General features: G+C 42.4%; 1 protein-coding gene across 1 annotated transcript in view; it reads left to right on the plus strand.

Annotated features, from left to right (window-relative positions):
* LOC143988963 (adhesion G protein-coupled receptor F5-like) overlaps positions 1–20,666 on the plus strand; it is a 102,879-nt gene that overhangs the window by 38,621 nt on the left and 43,592 nt on the right. The window contains exons 8-11 of the mRNA XM_077488923.1: positions 3,692–3,853; positions 10,053–10,223; positions 15,813–16,034; positions 18,725–18,862. Coding sequence (XP_077345049.1) covers positions 3,692–3,853; positions 10,053–10,223; positions 15,813–16,034; positions 18,725–18,862 — 693 coding nt within the window. The remainder of the gene's footprint in view (positions 1–3,691; positions 3,854–10,052; positions 10,224–15,812; positions 16,035–18,724; positions 18,863–20,666) is intronic.

The raw sequence follows: 20,666 nt of genomic DNA on the forward strand, positions 1-20,666 counted from the left end.
CCTGACTGAATCTTCCTGTTGACCTCCTCTGCCTTGATTCCCTCCGCCTCCTATTGTCCCTTGTTTGCCTCCCTTTAGGATACCCCTGGACTGGAGAGGTTCCGACTTGTCCAGTAGGTTTTTGTCTAAAAAAAGAAGCGTTATGTCTTGCTTCATCTTCACTTCCAGATGACTGTGTCCCTATATTTGTATCAGATCTTGACGGGAATCGACGATTCCGTGATCGACTCCTACCTCCCCTCATAGTGAGATCAAAAATGTCCCTCTTGGCCCAATCTTCTATGTCACACTTAAATTTAGTTGTTTTTAAAAAAAATTGTGTTGTATTTCCTTCTTTATAATTGCATTCAACCTATCAAAGTCCATATTGTCTTTTAGGGGTTCAAGTTTCAACTGCGGCGGCCAGTAATGTACAGCCAGTAATTTCATACACTTCATTTGCTTTTAGATTGAAGATTATTTTCATATGCTATATCTTGCCTGTCTACTTATAAGATATTCAAGCTGTGTTTTTCATTTTTAGATTATGAGTGTTATGTGCTTGCAAACATGTATTTTGCCTACCTGAATGTCATGTCAAATTTTCTGAATGGTCTAGAGTTGTAAATGGGGTACCCCAGGGCTCTGTCCTGTGACCAATTCTGTTTAACCTAAATGATATAGAGGTCAGAATAAATAGTTCACTCACAGTGTTTGCTGATGATACAAAACTAAGCAGGGCAATAATGTTGCAACAGAATATAGCAACTAAAATAGAGAGGTGGACAGCTAGATGATAAATTAAGTCTATTACTGAAAAATATAAAATAATGCACTAGGGAGCTAAAAATTTGAATGCAAGTTACTCACTAGAGTGAGAACCTCTGGGGAATCGAGGATGGAAAAGGAACTGAGGATCCTAAGAGATGACAGACTCGGTAATAGCATGCAATGCCAAGCTGCAGCAAGCAAGACCAGCAGACTATTAGCATTAGACTATTAGCATGCATTAAAAAGGGAATTTCATCAAGAGATAAAAATTATAATTCTACTACTTTCCAAAACTCTGGTTCGGCTACATCTTATGCCATCCAGTTTTAGTCACCAATCTTCAGGAAGGATGTCCTTGAATTGGAAGCCCAGATAAAGGCATCAAAGCTAATAAAAGGACTGAATGACCTCAGTAATAAGAAATGACTTTATGTTTTGTTTTGGCTTTTCAAGTTTTTTTAGATACAGAAAAACTTTTTCATTTTTTCAGCGCAGCTCCCCATTGCATATAATAAGAAATTATATAAATTTATGTATAATGGTGCGCTCTGGTCAACTTCCTTTTACACAATCTACAATGGAAAAAACAGGGATACTGGTCCTGAGACTACTATAGAGGATATCCGCTGAACACCAGCCGTGCAAAATTGCAATAATAGTATGTGAACAATAAAAAAGTTATATAAGTTATATAAAGTGCTAACAAATATATGTGCACTAACCAAAAAATACGAAACATACTCAGCACTGATCACAAAAGCATGTGCAAGTAAACCATAATGGATGTCACTGGCAACAAACCTCCTTCACATCCAATACAAAGTGCTATTTGTGCTAATTGCTATTCCACCTAGTTCATGAACAGCAAAGCTCCCAATCCCGAAACTTCAGGGGAAGAGTATTGTGCAAAATTCTAATAGTGTCATATAAAATTGAGTAGTTTAAAGTGCATGAAGGATTTCGTGTAATCAATTTAACAAAGTGCAAACCCACAATAGTGCACTTTTCGCAAAGATGTGCAAATAAGCAATAAATAGAAAAAATAAAAATAAAAGTGCTATTGTGCTTCTTGGCATTCAGCTTGTTTCACGAACACCCCAAAGATTCAAACAGGTGTCACAAATAGCATTTTGTATTGGATGTGAAGGAGGTTTGTTGCCAGTGACATCCATTATGGTTTACTTGCACATGCTTTTGTGATCAGTGCTGAGTATTTTTCATATTTTTTGGTTAAAAAATGAAAACGTTTTTCTGTATCTAAAAAAAACTTGAAAAGCCAAAACAAAACATAAAGTCATTTCTTATAACTGAGGTCAAAAAGGTCTGACCGCACACTCAATGAGATGGATAAACAACATTTACTGAAGTCTTCAAAGCATAAAAGATAGAGACATCACAGCTCCAAACCAGAGGACAGTTCACCTGTTTCACACAAAATGGGCTTACTCGTCTGTTACTCATATTATGAGTAAGCACATTATGTGTGAAATGCGTAAACTGTCCTCTGGTTTGCAGCTGTGATGTATCTATAATTTATGCTTTGAAGACTTCAATAAACAATGTTTATTTATTTTATCGCTGGAATGCCATCACCCCTTTTATCCTTGGAGGGTATATTTGTCCGTGTGCTCACTAGTAGTGTGTCTCTCCTCATTTGTCATATTTGAGTGAATACCAGGGTTGTTATATGCACCAAAGTCTTTAATCGACGGGAATCCCATGGACTTCTTCCTAATGAGTTTCCAGCACCCACCTCCTGTAGCCTGTCTGGATATGGATTTTCCATTTTTACTGTCATTGTACATTTTCAAGTGGGAGTTGTGAGGCTTCCTTCTTGGGCATCAATTCCATCACTGGTGTAGAGTGGCTTGATCTGCTGCCGTTCTAGTCAGTGACCAAGCCTGCTAGGATCTGATATATATATATATATATATATATATATATATATATATATATATATATATATATATATATATACATATTATATACAGTATATACAGTGCTTTCAGAAAGTATTCAGACCCCCTTCACATTTTCAAATTTGTTCTGTTGCAGTCTGATACTACAGTTGTTTAAATTATTATTTTTTCTCATTATTCTACACTTAGTATCCCATAATGACAAAGCAAAAACTGAATTTTAGAAATGTCTGTGAATTTATTAAAAATACAAAACTGAAATATCACATTGGTATAAGTATTCAGACCCTTTGCAACAACACTTCAAATTTGCTCAGGTGCCTCCCATTTCTCTTGATCATTGCTGAGATGTTTCTACACCTTGTTTGGAGTCCACCTGTGGTAAATTAAATTGATTAGACATGATTTGGAAAGGCACACACCTCTATAAAATGCCTAACACCTGAAAATACAGTACATACTGTTTCAGAACAAAAACCATGGTCAAAGGAACTGCCTGCCTGCAGAGCTCAGAGACAGGATTATTGCAAGGCACAGATCTGGGAAAGGCTACAAAAAAACTGAAGGTTCCCAAGAGCACAATGGCCTCCATATTTCTCAAATGGAGTAAGTTTGGCACAACCAGGATTCTTCCAAGAGCTGGTTTCCTGGCCAAACTCATCATGTGAGGGAGATGTGACCAAGAACTCAATGCTCAATCTGACTGAGCTCCAGATATCCTGTGTGGAGATGGGACAAAGTTCCAGAAGGACAACCTTTCTCTGCAGCCCCCCCACCAATCTGGGCTTTATGGCAGAGTGGCTAGACAGAAGCCTCTCCACAGTGCAAAACACATGGAAGCCAGCTTGGAGTATGCAAAAGCTTCCAGCTTTAGACCAGCATTTGTTGTCAATTTCCCCTTAGTTAATTTTCCATGAAATTCTTTTGCTGTCCTATTACTAAAAGTGTGTAATAAACTGTAACTCATATATAGTGTGTAATAAACTGTAACTCATATATACGCATTATATAATTCTCAACAGGAATTGCAGGGATTACAGCAAGCAATGGAAGTTGTAGCATATACACTCTGACCCCCAACATCACGCAGTCTTGTCCCACTGTTATTAGTTACAACTGTAATTTTACCCGGAATGAAGGGGCAACCTATTCAAAAATTATAAAAGTGAACTACATTCAAAGAGGTATGATATTTTATATTATTATTATTATATATATTTTATAAGGCTGGTGATATTAGAGGGCCCCTCACGGGCTCGCTTCGCTCGCCATGCTTCAGGCTCGGCCTCGCTGTGCTCGGCTCTTTTATATTCCAACTCTATGTCCACTTGGATGGTGGGGCTAGAACCTGGACTCCTCCGCTATTTTTGGAATCTGTGTGTGCTGTGTACTGCGCATGCGCAGTACACAGCAGACACTATCCGATGGGGGACTCTATATGACAGGACACCGGCTGTATCACGGGAGCGCGCCCGCAGGTGCTTCTCACCATGCGAGGGAGCTTGCATGAACGTGAGAAGTACCTGCGGGATGAAGCAGAGACAGCCACCGAGGGACCCCAGAAGAGCAGGTTCGGGCCACTCTGTGCAAAACGAGCTGCACAGTGGAGGTAAGTATAACATGTTTGTTATTTTAAAAAAAAAACTTTACAATCCCTTTAACGTTAGATACTGAGGAATAGACAAACTCCAATGCTAACCATTGTCTATAAAGAAAGCCATGTGTTTGGTATGTCAGCTTTAGTAAAAAAGAAAAAAACAGGAATATCATCAAAGCATTTCACCAAATAACTAGTCATATCCCCATACAACTTATCCAGCAAGTATCTCCTGTAGCCAAATCTACCTCCATCTCATGTAGCCAAGTCTACCTCCATCTACTACAGCAAGATTCACCTCATCACTGGAAACTAAATTAACCTCCATTCTCTGTATGTACTACCATCCATTGAAACCAAATCAAACGCCCAACCCCTGCAGTAAAATCTACTTCCACTCACTGCAGTCAAATCTACTTCCACCACCTGCAGTCAAATTTACATCCATCCCCTGCAGCCAAGTCTACCTTCATCGACTGCACCCAAATTCACCTGCATCCCGTTTCCAAATGTACTTCCATTCCCTGAAACCAAATCCACCCCATACCCTGCAATCAAATCTACTTCCATCCCCTGAAGCCATATCTACCTTCATATCATGCAGCCAAATCTATATTAATCGTTGGCAGCCATATCTACATTTAACTCCTGTCATATGTTCTACTATGGGAACATTCCTCCTGGTATCATAGTTGAGATGCAGGATGGAACAAGCCTTGTGTAATTGTTGTCTGCAGATTATGTCACAGCTATATCAATGTATAATTTACTATAGAGGGGGAATTAGACTGGAAACTTCAGGGGGAGGGAATGAAAGAGGAGAGGCTCTAGGTTCCTTGTAAAACGTTGCAGAATTTTCAGAGCTTACAAGAACTCCAAGAAGTCACAGGTAAAAACGTGGATTCTCCAAAGAAAATACTGTATGAAAAATGAGTTCCGAAGAAAAGTCAGGCTTTAAAAAGTCAAAATAAACTTAGTGGTACATTTCATACAATTTTAACCACTTTCCACTGTTGGTAGATTGACTTAAACACTTGGTGCCTCTGCCACAGAACATTTGCTGTAACAGGAAGAAAGGGCAGGCTCAGACAATATATATTTATATATATACACGAGATTGAGCCCGCTGTGGTTTAGGAGCATGTAGCACGCCCCTTTTGTGACCGCTGTGTCCTCCTGACACAGCAAGTCACTGTTACCAGTAATCGGGCATCATATGATCTCTATGATTGGTCACATGATAACAACGTAAACAACCTGTCATGACTGGCTTTCTATTCATGAACAATTGCTTACCGTTTTAAATATTGTTTATTTCGTTTTCCACATTTACAAAAAAACAGTAAAAAATATTTCTTATACATACTATTAGAAATCACTTTGTTTAACATTCGTGTTATTTCAATATTTTCAACATTCATATAAAAACAGACAGTAAGAAAATACACATTGGGTGCCCGACCGGATCGATCCTAAATATACCGAAAAAAAAAAAAAAAACCCCGAAAAGACCCGGAAAAAAGGGGTCCCCCCCATCTCCTCCCCCCGTCCCCCCCCCTAGAAAAAAAAAAAAAAGGGGGGAGAAACCCCACCCCCCATGGGTTATGAAGTGTATGCGTCCAGCCTCCCTCCCCTAGACGCCCACTCCATCCCCCATAATTCCAAGATATATTGAGGATTTTCTGAATTCCATCCAGTTCCTCCAAGTATCCTGGAATCTCATTCCTGCTCCCCTTTGAAGGTATATTAATTCTTCCATAATCCTCATTCTGTCTATTTCCCTAAACCAATCTCTTATCCCTGGTGTTTCCTTTACTTTCCAGTATCTCTGGATCAGTACTTTCGCTGCGTTCAGCAAAAATGGAGTTAATGCTATTCTATATTTTTCCCTGGGGCCCTCGGTCGCGTGAAACAAACATTTCCAGGGATCCAGTTCTATTTCTGTCCCATCAATCTCTTTAATTAAACCCACCACTTTTTCCCAATATAACTGAATTGCGCTGCATTGCCACCATATATGGGCGTGAGTTCCCTCCTTCCCACATTCTCTCCAGCAAAGGGGTGATGAATCTTGGTTAATCTTATGCATTTTCGATGGAACATAATACCATCTAACCAATAATTTATAATTCATTTCTTGTATCTTTGTATCTATTGAAGTGGAATGGGTATAGTCTATAACTTTCCCTTTCAGTTTTTCTGAGATTGATTGGTTCAGTTCACCTTCCCATCTCCCCAAAGCGGGCATCGCCTCATTGCTTACTGTTGTGATCTGTAATTGGCTCACAGAAATCACATGGTACCTGGCTATCTGTACCATGTGATTAGCTTAGCCAGTCACAGGTAACATTTAAAAGCAAGCTGTTCATGAATGGGAAATCCATGCATGACAGCTAAAGGTATTGCTTATACAGTAATCTTCACTTTATAAGCAATAAGAGTGTAAAAAGAAAAAATCCCTGATCACCCCAGAGTAGATAGTGTCACTGTGGTGACACTGAGCTACTCTAATGACAGTATGTAAAAAAATAAATGTGAAAAAAAAGTTTTAAAAAAAGTCAAAGAATTGAATAAAAAAATGTTTTATTTTTTTTTCATTATTCATCATCAATTAGCATCCTTGATCACCGCCACAGCAGTCATATGATGATGCACTAGTGACAATATGTAAAAAAAAATTGCGCAAAAAAAAAAACTATTTAATTTCTTAATTTTTCAAGAAGCTGTGACAAAAAATTACAACTTCAAAAAGCTTGCCATGCCTCTTACTACATATCTCAGACTGTCTACTTTCCAAAAAGGGGTCTATTGAGGGAATTTGTACTGTCCTGGCATTTTAGGGCCTCAAGATATGAGATAGGCTGTCAGTATATTAGGATTGATTAAAGGACATGTAAAGGTTTGTTTTAAAAAACAAAACAAAAAAAAAACAAACATGTTATATTTGCTTCCTCGGTGCAGTTGGTTTTGCGCAGAGTGTCCCAGATCCTCCTCTTCTGGGGTTCCTCAGTGGCGCTACTGGCTCCTCCTTTTCTTGAGTGTCCCTGTTGGAGAACCGCTCTCCCTCAGGGCACTCCTGCGAGTACGCTCCTGTGTCCTGCTGCTGCGTCCATTGACACAGACAGCAGGACTCGTCTCCGCCCCAGGCTCCCATGTCATTGGATTTGATTGACAGCAGCGGGAGCCAATGGCTGCACTGCTATCAATCTATCCAATCAGGACCAAAGACACCGGCTGAAGCTGGTGTGTTCGTGTCTGTTGCTGGAAAGACTGGGTTCAGGTAAGTAAAAGGGGGGCTCTGGGGGGCTGCTGCATTACAGGAGGTTTTTCAGCTTAATGAATAGAATGCATTAAGGTGAAAAACCTTGAGGGTTTACAACCCCTTTAATTTTCAAATATATACCCCTGTATATACCATAGTTTGTAGACACTATAACTTTCACACAAACCAATTAATATACACTTAATGAGATGTGTTTTAGATTTTTACCAAAGACATGTAGCAAAATACATTTTGGCTGAAATTCATAAATGTAGCACCCCCTGGCATGGCTAGAGTGCTAAGTGATAGGGTTTTTGTTAGGTTAGGCAAATTGTCAGGCTTGGCTGGCAGCTAAGCCTGTGTGTGTTTCTGGGTCAGGGTTTAAGTGACACAGGTAGGCTTGATCACTCAGCAGCAGCTTCTCTGGTGACTTCTACCTGCTTGCTGGAAACTTGGGGAAGGTTCCAGAAGCAGTTGAGAGGGGTCTAGGAGGAGCTGGCTGGAGTGTTCTGAGGGCCTTGGCCAATTCCCAACAGATGGGTTGGCAAGGGGCAGGCACCCTCAAAATACTCGGGGTCATCCCAGCTGGGGAAGTGTGGAGTTCATACACATACACATTGTAATTTTAAGTCAATTTCAACCACTTTTGATCTGCCAGAAAATGCAAATACGATTGAAAGTAGTTGGCAGATACAAGGCAATCTACCACCCAAGAATTTAACAGACCACCAGAATTCAATCGATTGTGATGTTGAAACTGAGCAATTAATTGACAGCTGCAATACAGCTTTTGGAAAAAATCTAAATAGAAAAAAAGATGTAGCAGTTTTGTGCAAAGCAATCAGAAATGTTCAGGTTCATTGGGGCAACTTTAACCCCATCTCCTTGAAGCCAGTCAAAGCTACTATTTTACAGTATGTTTTCGAAGGTTCAATCACAAATTGCTTTGTGTTTGACCAGCTTTAGAAATTAAAGAAACGTACAACATCTATAATGATTGTAGTGTGCTACTATTTATGACACAAATAATGATTGTCGGTGTTCTTCTAAACCCATGAACACAAATTGTATATATTGCAGCTTATAAGTCCTTAGATATGGTGACTGCATTTTTTTAACTTTTTCCTTTAGGCCCCTTCCACAAAAGGAAGACTCCGATGTGATCAGCAGGGGATCTGTCCGCTTATCCCCTGCTGATCAGTGCAGAGTGGGCAAATGTCAGTTTATGCAGAGCGGACACGGTGTAAAATGGACTTTCTATCTGTTTACACCCGACTGCCCTCCAGCTGTGGTGATTCTACAAGTCCCCTGAGACATTGCAAGACCCTGACAATCACGGGCATGACTCCCAGAGGCAAAGACATGATGGGATTTGTAGTTTCACCACAACTGGAGGACTGAGGTTGCCTGAACTAGATGGAGGGGGACAGATCCCGTTCCATTTTTTTTAGCGGACAAGATTAGATTGGAGCTTGATGAGTGTAAATGGACACAAGTCCTTTTACACCCGCCGGTCCATAGGGTTGAATGTAGGAATGATCAGGTATGCCTGATAAACTGACAGGCAGGGGTGACCCATCAATTAAGGGCGCACATCGCCGCACCCCCATCCAATGCGTCCAGCCCCTTTCAGGACACCAGCAGATGGAGTCCAATGCGGAGGGGGAGCTGTTTTTTTGACGCACCGATTAGAGTCAGAAGCTCTAATAGGCTTCAATATAGGGTGGGCTCGGGTCGCAGAGAGTGTGCTCTGATCCCACCCAGGTGTGTTATAACAGCAAATGAATATTTGCTGTTGTAACACTGATCCTCCTCCTGGCCAATTAGGAAGTCGGTTTTGACACCGGTCACCTGATTGGCTGAAAGGACAGGCGATCCCATTGGATGTCTAGGAGGAGGAGTGGAGGAGCTGGAAGCCGCCATGGAACAGAGGACATGGAACCACACGCTGCCTGCCACCTGCCGCCGCCAATGGGGTAAGTGCCGGACTAACCGGCCAACAGTGGGGGGGTGGGTCCCGCTCGTTGGGGTTTGATGGGTGGTTGTTTGCCGCCCCCCCTCCCAACAAAAAAAAAACACCAGCAGCCACTGCTGACAGGCAGACCTGATCTGACCCTTTGTGCGAAAGGGAACTTTTTTTCCCCCAGTGAAAATGCTCATGCAACACACTTTATCTATTGAGAAGCAGTGTTGTTATTCGAGGATGCTCCCCTAGTTTGGACTGCAAACACCTCCCTTTTCTTCATTTCTATATCAACAGAGTAGGTGTGCTAAAGTCCAGGAAATAAAACTGGGAAAGCTGTTCAATTCAGAAAAGGAAATTAGAAGCACATTGGATTTCTGGCAGGATCAAAATAAAATGTCTTTTCTTGCAGAAAATGTACTTTGCCTATAGAAAATAAATATAGACACCACATCTAAGGACTGTCAAGCAGTAATATCTTGGCTTTAGAATATACATTAATCATGACACAGGATGACCTTAAACCTTTCTTTATTATATCACAAATTCTGTTTCCCACAGCCAACATCAGTATCCCATCATCACGTGAGATATCAGCAAGCAAAAGTCTGGAAATAGTTTGTAATACCAACCCTGAAAGCAATACTATAGCCTGGGCAAAAGGCACCCTCACTAATATTGTATTCTATAACAAAACATTATCCACAAGTAGTGCAACGACAGCCTGGTCTGGTGAGTAAAAATGACAATTTATGTTGGTTACCATAATACATTAGTACGTTTCATATTTTATTAGCCGATCAAATGCAATGTGCTCATTAAGGTTGATTTATTAAAACCATAGAGACTTTTCATGCTTATTGAATAAGGCAGAGCTGTGTTCCCTTCAGTCATCCTGTCATATACAAACAAAAGTTATTTTTTTTCCTGTTTATGATTAGGGGGTCATTTCACTAAACATATATATATATATATATATATATATATATATATATATATATATATATATATATATATATATATATCTTGCGATATAGGGTATGATATTACTCATTTGCATAAATTATCGCATGTGGTAAATTTAAGTGGTTGTTACCTTTCAAACCCATTTGCCTGGGAGCCCCTCTGTTTTATCCAGGGATAATGCACTGTATAAGTGTTTTATTTTTATTTTTTATAAACAAAACCTGCAAATACCTTTTTTGCAGCTTCATTCAGGCCAGTCACATGACTCCCGATTGCTCTGCTACTCCAATCCAGGGCTACAGTGGGAGGGGCCAAGATTTCCCTCTGACGCCAGCAAGGGAGGTCACGTGGCCGTTTGGCCCCTCCCGCTGCAGCCCTGGATTGGAGTAGCAGAGCGGCGCTAGTGCTGCTTGAACTGAATTCTCTGAACACATCGGTGCTGGCGTGTGACCGGGATATGTGCAATCAGGATTATGGACATGCATAGATGCGGAAATAAATGCCTATTACGTGCAATCTAAAGTCGAGTTAAGACTCAGCTGCAATCTATACTCAGAGACACCACAGGGTAGAGGAATTAGTCGGACGGACGGAAGTTTAACGCGTCGGATTTGGTAAGAATATCATAAGCTGTGTGTGATGTCATTTGAAAGAGGAAAGATATCATTTACTTCCAGTACTCCCCTGCTGATACCTATATTTAATTGGTGAATGATTCTCTAGAATTTCTGCATGACCCTATCAGTAGAAGAGACCTTATCTTACGTGCTACCAATACCCGCTATAGTGTGAGACTATAACTAAACAGAAACCGTGCAAGGAAGTGGACAATAATTTATTTATCCATTCTGCTCACTTACTCAATACACCTATTATACCATTAGTTACTAGCTGAACTTATCCGTGGAAATTTCTCATGAATTTGAGAGGAGTTGGCATAACTATGCTTGGTTTGGTGACTGTGGTATGAAAGTGATGTATGCAGCCGCGGCCCCGCATGTTTGTTTTTAATATAATTGACAACGTTGTCAATGTTTTTAAACGAGTTTGTGATATTTGTAAAATCCTTTTTTTTATATGGTGTTGTACTGTTAGAATATTATTCCAAATTCATAATTCGCCACTTATAGGTGTTATAATATATTCATGGCAAGCTTGCAAAACATATTTGGTTTTATGATTAATCATAATAAATAGTATGTGTGAATGACCTTGATCAAGTGTTCAGTGAAACATATCCTCATCTAAAGCGGAGTTAGTAATACATTTCTGATGTAGCCAATCTGAGTATGACATATATGGTATCTTGGTACAGAATGTCATGAGAAGACAAAAATAGACATGTGTCTACGTAGCTAAAGCAATGATACATTGTGGATTATATCCTGTTAAAATGAGTTTAGAGTAGTCTCAGTCATATTAATACGTATTAGCATATAGTTACTTAATGTAAAGCTGCTAATATGTGTTCATATTATGTAAATGTTTGATTATATGACATTACATGATCAGCACATTACGTCAAGTATGGTGTGTTACATGTGAGCTTGTCATTCAAGCTCCATATGACATCTGAGTTAGTATCTACTTTTGTATCTCATATTGCTGAAATTAGCAGAAATGAATGTGTGCCATACAAGGTTCTAAGTTTGTGAGGTTATGACGTTCACATGTAACATATAAGCCAACGTTTCCAGATTGAAGATGGTCACTCACACAGACACTCACACAGACACACACACACACCTACTGGAGAGATGATACTGACATATTCACACAGAGACTGATGACTTGGGACAGCTGAATTCTGCCAGAAGTCTAAGAACGTCATTTCCTGCTTCTTCTTGGAAGTCACATGAGACCGCATGGACAGAAGGCAGCAGCCATGAAGCACACATGCTTCCATAAATTTATTACAGCTTTATGACTATTCCATTTCATATATTTTTACCCACACTGAACGGAACTATTATACTTTTTACATTGTATTCATAATGCCGACTGTGTAACAAATAAACTCACACTTTGATTTAAGTCAGTTTGACTATCAATGCTATTCATCCGGAAACGCCTCTAAGATACAAGAATATCAGACATTAATAATATTCTTTCATGTACTAATTAAAATAGTTGGGAATTTTTGTAATAAAATTATTTTTGCACCAATCCTAGTGTTCGTTAGGGAACTACTTTTGGAGATATCTTTTCCTCTCCAATTTTTGCTTATGCGGTTTGGATCACACGGACTGCATTCACAAATTAATGTGAATGAGTGAAGGTGCGTTACTAAAATAGTTTAAAATTAATCCTGTGGTTGATCCTGGCACCCCTTTTGTTATTTATATGTCTGTACACCAACTCAGAGCTGGTCTTCACCTTCACCAAAAAACTGCCTATGCAGATAAGGGATGTCAATAGATAAAAACAACCAAAGTTGCATAATGTCCTTGCTATAGGTGTTGCAAAGTCCAGAGCCTCTTTAGGACCAATAGTTACCTCCAGAGTTAGGGACAGCTGACATCCTTCTGTGTAGAGTGGGTTACAAGGCATGGTGGGTGTAATGCAAGGTAGATTCATGGGCACCAGACACTTCTTGAATGCAAAGAGATTTATTGTCACTTGAACAGAACTGTGGGGTTTAGGGCAGGACACCCTTAGATTGTTAGAATGTTAATTACCGTATATACTCGAGTATAGGCCGACCCGAATATAAGCCGAGGCCCCCAATTTACCCCCAAAAAAACTGGCAAACTTATTGACTCGTGTATAAGCCGAGGGTAAGACATGCCTGTCCATCCCTGTGTGTGTGTCCGTCCATCCCTGTGTGTCCGTCCATCCCTGTGTGTCCGTCCATCCCTGTGTGTCCGTCCATCCATCCCTGTGTGTGTGTGTGTCCATCCATCCATCCATCCCTGTGTGTGTGTGTCTCCATCCATCCATCCATCCATCCATCCATCCCTGTGTGTGTGTCTCCATCCATCCATCCATCCCTGTGTGTGTGTGTGTCTCCATCCATCCATCCATCCCTGTGTGTGTGTGTATCCATCCGTGTGTGTGTGTGTGTGTGTGTGTGTGTGTGTGTGTGTGTGTGTGTGTGTGTGTGTGTCCAGCCTACCTGTGTCCCGAGCCTTTGTCCCGAGCCTCCGTCCCGTGCCGAGCCTCCTTGCCTCCGTGCCTCGCCGCCGTGCCTTGCCTCCGTCCCGTCCCGTCCCGTCCCGTGCCGTGCCTTGCCTTGCCTCCGTCCCGTGCCCTCTTCGTCGGCGCCTCGGCGGCCATTGTAAAATTCAAAAGCTGCGCCGCCGCCTTCGCCTGTGATAGGCGGAACACTGAATTTCCCAGCAGCCTGTGTTCCGCCTATCACGTACATCGTATCATCCTCGTCCGTAGTACGAGGATGATACGATGTCCGTGATAGGCGGAACACAGGCTGCTGGGAAATTCAGTGTTCCGCCTATCACAGGCGAAGGCGGAGCCGGAGGCGCGGCTTTTGAACTATAGAATGGCCGCTGTCTGTCTGCTCGACACGCTGATCGAGCGGGCAGACAGCGATGACTCGAGTATAAGCCGAGGGGGGCACTTTCAGCCTCAAAAAAGAGGCTGAAAATCTCGGCTTATACTCGAGTATATACGGTAGTAGACTTTGAGACTTCTATAGGTAGACAGCCATGCAGGGGAAGGCACCCAGCAGGACACCACGTCTGCATATGTAGTATTGCTGTCTCCTATGGCAATAGTCTTATAACAGTTTCTAACACAAGTTGTAACAAACTTCTGTACTTCCTCTACAATCACTTCTTGTAGATTTTCACTCCACTCCACTCAGCTCCCAGTCTCTCTCACTAGACTTGCTGATTCACTGCCACTAGATCTCTGGAGCTATTCCAACCTTTTTACAGAGTATCTTCCTTAAACGTCACCCCCACGCTGCTGGGTCCCTGGCTTGGCAGACAAGGCTGCTCTGCAAGCGTTACCTCCGCTGGCTGAGTCCCTGGTGTGACACCTGCTGAAGTTTCCCAATTCTTCACCATATCTGGTTGGTGAGAATACTGCTCCGATACTTGCTTCAGCTACTCACAGTGGTCCCTGGTAATAAGGTGGTTGGTCCCTTAGTGGCGACAGCTTCCCCTCTACCTCTGACCATGACAGGTTCTCTGGCTGGCATAACCGTCACTTCTGGTTGGACTGCAAGCCGTAATCCCAACCCTGTGCGGTTCTCTTGCTTCTGGATAGGCCCTCAAACAGCCTAGCAGCCAGATGTCCCCGGGACAGGCCTCAGACTCTGGCCTAGCAGCCCGGGCAGTACAACACACGTACACCCTGACAGCCGTCCAGGTGGCAAAGAACACAGATCACCTGACTCCACCCAAATATCTAGGTTCTCCCAGCAGGCCAAGGGATTTAAGAAAACCCCTGCCCATTGGCAGGAATACCCCATATACTAATCTGTCCTTACATTGCCCTTGTCTTATCTAATGTCACCATGTGCCCGGCCACCTAGCAACAGAAGAGAGAAGTGCAGCAATTCCAGACTTAGGGTGAAATCACTTCAGGGTGCTACATAGGTGTAAGCCATATACATATGTTATGTTTTCAACTTCTGTCAAAGCTGCACAGTTTTGTTTCAGCTACAGAAGCCCCTTATCTGCATAGCCAGTTTTTTGGAAAAGCTGAACTAACCCTTTAATTACTGCCAGTTTCCCAATCAGTGAACTGGTAATAATTCTTTTTGAATCTGTTGCAGTCATAGCAACAGGTTTCATAGTTTCATAGTTAGTAAGGTTGAATAAAGACACCAGTCCATCCTGAGTGAGTGTCTACAATTGTCCCTGTACATTGCACACTCACATCAGTCCCTACCCTCAAGGAGCCCACAATCCAAGGTCCCCATTCATATACTAGGGCCAATTTTGGACAGAAGCCAATTAACCTACCTGCATGTCTTTGGATTGTGGGAGGAAACCAGAGTACCCAGAGGAAACCCACGCAGGCACAGGGAGAACATGCAAACTCCAGGCAGGTAGTGTCGTGGTTGGGATTTGAACCAGTGACCCTTCTTACTGCTAGGTGAGAGTGCTAGCCACTACACCACTGTGCTAGTAGTTGGAGAGAGAGAAGAAGAAATGCTCAGTGCCACACATCTCAAAGTGACGGTAATAACAATTATCTGAATCTATTGCATGTGTCAGAAACCTGAACCAAAGCTGTCACAAAGCTTGCCTGAATTAGGTGGAGGTTGTTGTGAAGGGACCCTACCATCAGAAAAGTGTTGTAAATGCTTTACTAAATTATCAGTTGTATCTGTTGTGGGACATGTGAGGTACAAACCTGACCTGTTTTGCATTTTGCTATCTACAGGTACCTACTTTTGTATTGTCTATCAGGGGAGCCTTTCCACATCTGCCAGCGTCATGGTGAATATTGAACCTTTGCCTAGAAAAGAAGTTATATCTGTTTACACTTTGACACCAGTTATAACAAGCTGTGTTAACCAACAGACAAATGTATTCTGCTGTGTAACTGACCCTGCTTTCTCTAGTTACCATATAACCTTCTCAAGTGGCACCCTGGCTACACGTGGTAAGTAAAATGTCATACTGATGTGAGGGACATGTTTTTCAGCAGTGTCTCTACACTACCTGTCAGTTTTAAATGTAAATCAAACAAGGATATACCTAACTATATCTAACTAATGTTAAAACTGCTCCCTTCCCCTCCTAACATATATTCTGACTATGACCCTTGGACGGAGTAGTGAGCCGCTCAGGCTCAGCTGGTTCGGGGAATGGTATTGAAGATGTCGTGGGAATGCTGACGGGGGAGTGGAGCCCGTCTTGGCTCCTGTAGTAGTTGGAGAGAGAGGGGAAGAAATCCTTGTTGCCACACATCCACGCAGGTATTCGGTAGTGAAATGACAACCTCAGCCTGGGCTCCTGCCAGGCCATGTGTTTCGCTCCGCCCCTCGGAGCTTAATCATGGGGAGCTCAGGCTGAGGTTGTCATTTCACTACAGAACACTACACTACCGAACACCTGTGTGGATGTGCGGCACTCTCTATCCACCTATTCTGACTAACCTATGTAAGAAAGATCTTTACACTTACCTATTTTCCCGTCATGTAATCTCCCCTGTGTCAGCCAATGGCGGTAGCAGGGAATAAGAGACTCAACAATGGTTGCTAACGCCTGGTGCAGTGACATCACCCATAGGCTGCAATGGGCCCTCAAATGTTGGCGCTCCCTCCTCTCCCCTTAAGCTACTGCTATCTGGCAGGGGAGCCGGATCACGTGACCAGACCAGAACAGCCTGAATATCGGTAAGTGTACAGATCTTTCTTACACAGGTTACTTAGAATACATTTTGTGGGGGGGTTGGGGCAAACTGTTTTATTAGTAAACAGCTTGCCATTGTCACTGGTAGAGAAGCGGTTAACAATAGGGGCGATCAAGGGGTTAAATGTGTTCCCCTCGTGAGTGTTTCTAACTCTATGGGGGTGTAACTGACTAGAGGAGGAGCCAGATCGCTATTCCTAGCTAGTAGGAACAGACAATATGTCTTTCCTCTCCTGTCAGAACAGGGATTTGTGTGTGGCTCTCATGCCCCTGATCACACATGGCCGGTGGACATTGCGCCCCCTGACCACACACATCAGGTTCCCCCGTCATGCAGCAGGTGAGCGCACCTGCTATAGCTGTTTAAAGGGCTGACATACAGTTACAGCGATTTGCCAAGGAGAGCCAACCTGCCTCAGTATAACGATGGCGGCTGGTCGGCTACTGGTTAAGCTACAGAGACTTGAAAAAGTATTCATACCCCTTAAAATTCTTCACATTTTGTCATGTTACAACCAAAAATATTAATGTGTTTTATTGGGATTTTATGTGATAGACCAATACAAAGTGCCACATAATTGTGAAGTGGAAGGAAAATGATAAATGGTTTTCCAAATGTTTTCCAAATAAATATGTGAAAAGTGTGACGTGCATTTGTATTCAGCCCCCTTTACTCTGATACCCCTAACTAAAATCTAGTGGAACAAAATGCCTTCAGAATCAAATCAGTAAATAGAGTCCACCTATGTGAAATGTAATCTCGGTATAAATACAGCTGTTCTGAGAAGCCATCAGAGGTTTATTAGAGAACCTTAGTTAACAGACAGCATTATGAAGGCCAAGGAACACACCAGACAGGCAGGGATAAAGTTGTGAAAAAGTTTAAAGCAGGGTTAGGTTATAAAAATATATTCCAAGATTTTGAACATCTTATGGAGCACTGTTCAATCCATCATCCAAAAATGGAAAGAATACCCAAATTGACCCACTGGGCAAGGAGAGCATTAATCAGAGAAGCAGCAAAGAGGCCAATGGTAACTCTGGAGGAGCTGTAGAGATCCATAGCTCAGGTGGGAGAATCTGTCCACACAACTATCAGTTGTGCACTCCACAAATCTGGCCTTCATGGAAGAGTGGCAAGAAGAAAGCCATTGTTGAAAGAAAGCCAAAAGAAGTCCTATTTGCAGTTTGCGAGAAGCCATGTGGGGGACACAGCAAACATGGAAGAAGGTGCCTGGGTCAGATGAGACCAAAATCTTACTTTTTGGCCTTAAAGCAAAATCCTATGTGTGGCTGAAAACTAACACTGAACATCACCCTGAACGCATCATCCCCACCGTGAAACATGGTGGTGACAGCATCATGTTGTGCCCCCCCTTTCCCCAAGGTTCCCCCCATGTTGAGGGCACGCAGCCTGGTACGGCTCAGAAGGGGGGGGGCGCTCGCTCGTCCCACCCCCTTTCCTGGCCGGCCGGGTAGCGTGCTCGGATAAGGCTCTGATATGGACCTGGGGGGACCCCCATGCAATTTTTTCAGCTTAGGGAATTCCCCTTTAAGTCCATACCAGGTGACGGGGCCAGCGACGCCTCCTTCGCTGGTTCTGGCTACCTGGAGCTGCACTCAAAATGAACGGACTTTCCTCCGTGTGTGTGGGCGAGTCCGTTCATTTCAAAAGTACGGCGGATAGTTCGACGGACTTAGTCCGCTGTACCTAGTCCGCAGAAAAAGTGCCGTGTGTGGGCAGGTAGCTCGTTCGGAAAGTCCGGCGGACAGTCCGGCGGTTTGTCCGCCAGACTAAGTCCGCCAGATAGTCTGATACGTGTGTACGCGGCATAAGTTAACATCACACTTTCCATAAAATAAAAATGTTGCTCCTTCGTGTTAATTCACTTTTGCATAGAAGTGCCTCATTTTCTTACACGGTATGTTTACTTGCAGATTCAAATTCAGATTGTTATTTCACCAACGTAACTGTAGATTGTCATACTAGACAACCAACTACTGTCAACTGTGTGGTCTCAAATAATCTGGGTGACAGTGTTCCAAGTGATAATATGATTGTCCGCTATGTTCCAGGTAAGACAAATTAGTCACATGCCTAGGCAGCTCAGTCCTAAGGGCAAGAGAAAGATGGCTATGAAGCAAAAATACTATACTGGGAAATGTTGTATTTGTTGTGTGGACAAATTTGTCCAATCCTTTTTTAGATATCATAAACATAGGGACTGTTCACACATAGTGGGGTGACCTGTTGTACTGCACTGGATGAAAAAAAAAAAAAGGGAACCATGAGAGTACATCGCACCACCCCTTACCACAACTCATTGCAGCTGGAATGCACAGCTGACGCACACATTGGCCGCTTTGGCTTAGTGTGCTACAGCTGTCCAGGGCAGTGTGAACGGGCCCTAAAAGTGACAATGATTATAGAATTAAAGGATTAACATGTTTGTACCACAGGTCATGACCCAGAAGTAATAACTGACAGAAGTAGTGCACTGTGCAGAGACACCCTGTTCTGACTCAACTACAAGGCCATAAGCTTATCTCCAGCTTCATATAGGGCTTACAGGACCTGGTGATCTATTTATCCCTTGCATCAATTCAGACAGTTCAACTTGGTGAAAAAACTCACTGTTGAGGAGACAGACAATAAAGCCTTTCGAATGTTCCGTTTAATGAAGGATACTCATAGGTAGAAAAACATTGATGTTGTTAGCCACATGGAAATATGTTTATAGCATGGTGGAATACTGAGGAATGATATCAGAGAGAAGGACGGGGAGGGGATATACAAAGTACGGTGGGAGAGAGAGTTCAGCTTAGACAGAGGCAGACAGCTTAAAGACACAGAGCAATGATAAACCAAGTTATGAACACAGATAAATGATAATAAATCACATAGTGTAACACAACACACCCCCTACACCTTTTAGCTGGGGTTAAAGAGGCTCTACTATGGGGTACCATAGTATCTATGATCCTGGATCAGGCATATTGATGGGCAGTGGCAGCCCGTAATGCAGGGTACAGGGGCGCTGTCCCCCTATCCATGCATCCGGCCTTCTAATCTACATGTGGGGCACCGCACTCATGGATTCCGACTGTTCTTTTTTCTTTTGAAGAACGTGATTAGAGCCAGAGGCTCTAATAGGCTTCAAAAAAGAGTGGGCTCCCAGTTGTGTGACAATAGCAAATTAATTTTCGCTATTGTCACACTGATTCTCCTCCTGGCCAATCAGTAAGTGGGTCCTGAGATCCATTTCCTGATTGGCTGAAAGGAGAAGCAATCCTATTGGCCTAGGAGGAGGAGGTAAGTGAGGCACGGCTGCCGTGATGCAGAGGAGGAGAAGTAGTGGGTTTATTGTTTGTTGATGGATATAGGTGTGCAGTGGCATTCATACCTTTATGGCACAATCTGGTTTACTGTTTTGCACAAACCTTTTGTTAAAGGTTTTATAGCCTATTTACACTAAAATGATCGCAGTGTCCTTGCAATCTGCTGCGGGGCTCAATTCGAGTTAACAGCACCCCAAGCGCAAATGCACTGCATTTGCCCACACTGGATCACATGGTCCAAAAGTTGCTGCACTTTTCAAAAAGTAGTGCATTCACTACTTTTGGTACAGAGAGATTTCAGCCCAGTCAAATTTAATTAATCGCACTGCACAGAACTGCATGTGATGTGCACAGAAACCGCACAGCATTCTTGTGCACGTTACATGCAGCTCCTAGTGTGAATGGGCCCTTAATGTTTTTCCAACAGTTATGTTTTACAAAGTAAACAATGTAAATACAAATAAAGTTTCTTATACAAAAAATAGTGCATGTGTCATGAGAAAAGTTTATTAAAATCAAAAATATATGGAAAGGCACATCC

This window comes from Lithobates pipiens, unplaced genomic scaffold (assembly GCF_037356315.1).
Source record: "Lithobates pipiens isolate NorthernLeopardFrog02 unplaced genomic scaffold, aLitPip1_a1.2 Scaffold_18, whole genome shotgun sequence".
NCBI lineage: Eukaryota > Metazoa > Chordata > Amphibia > Anura > Ranidae > Lithobates > Lithobates pipiens.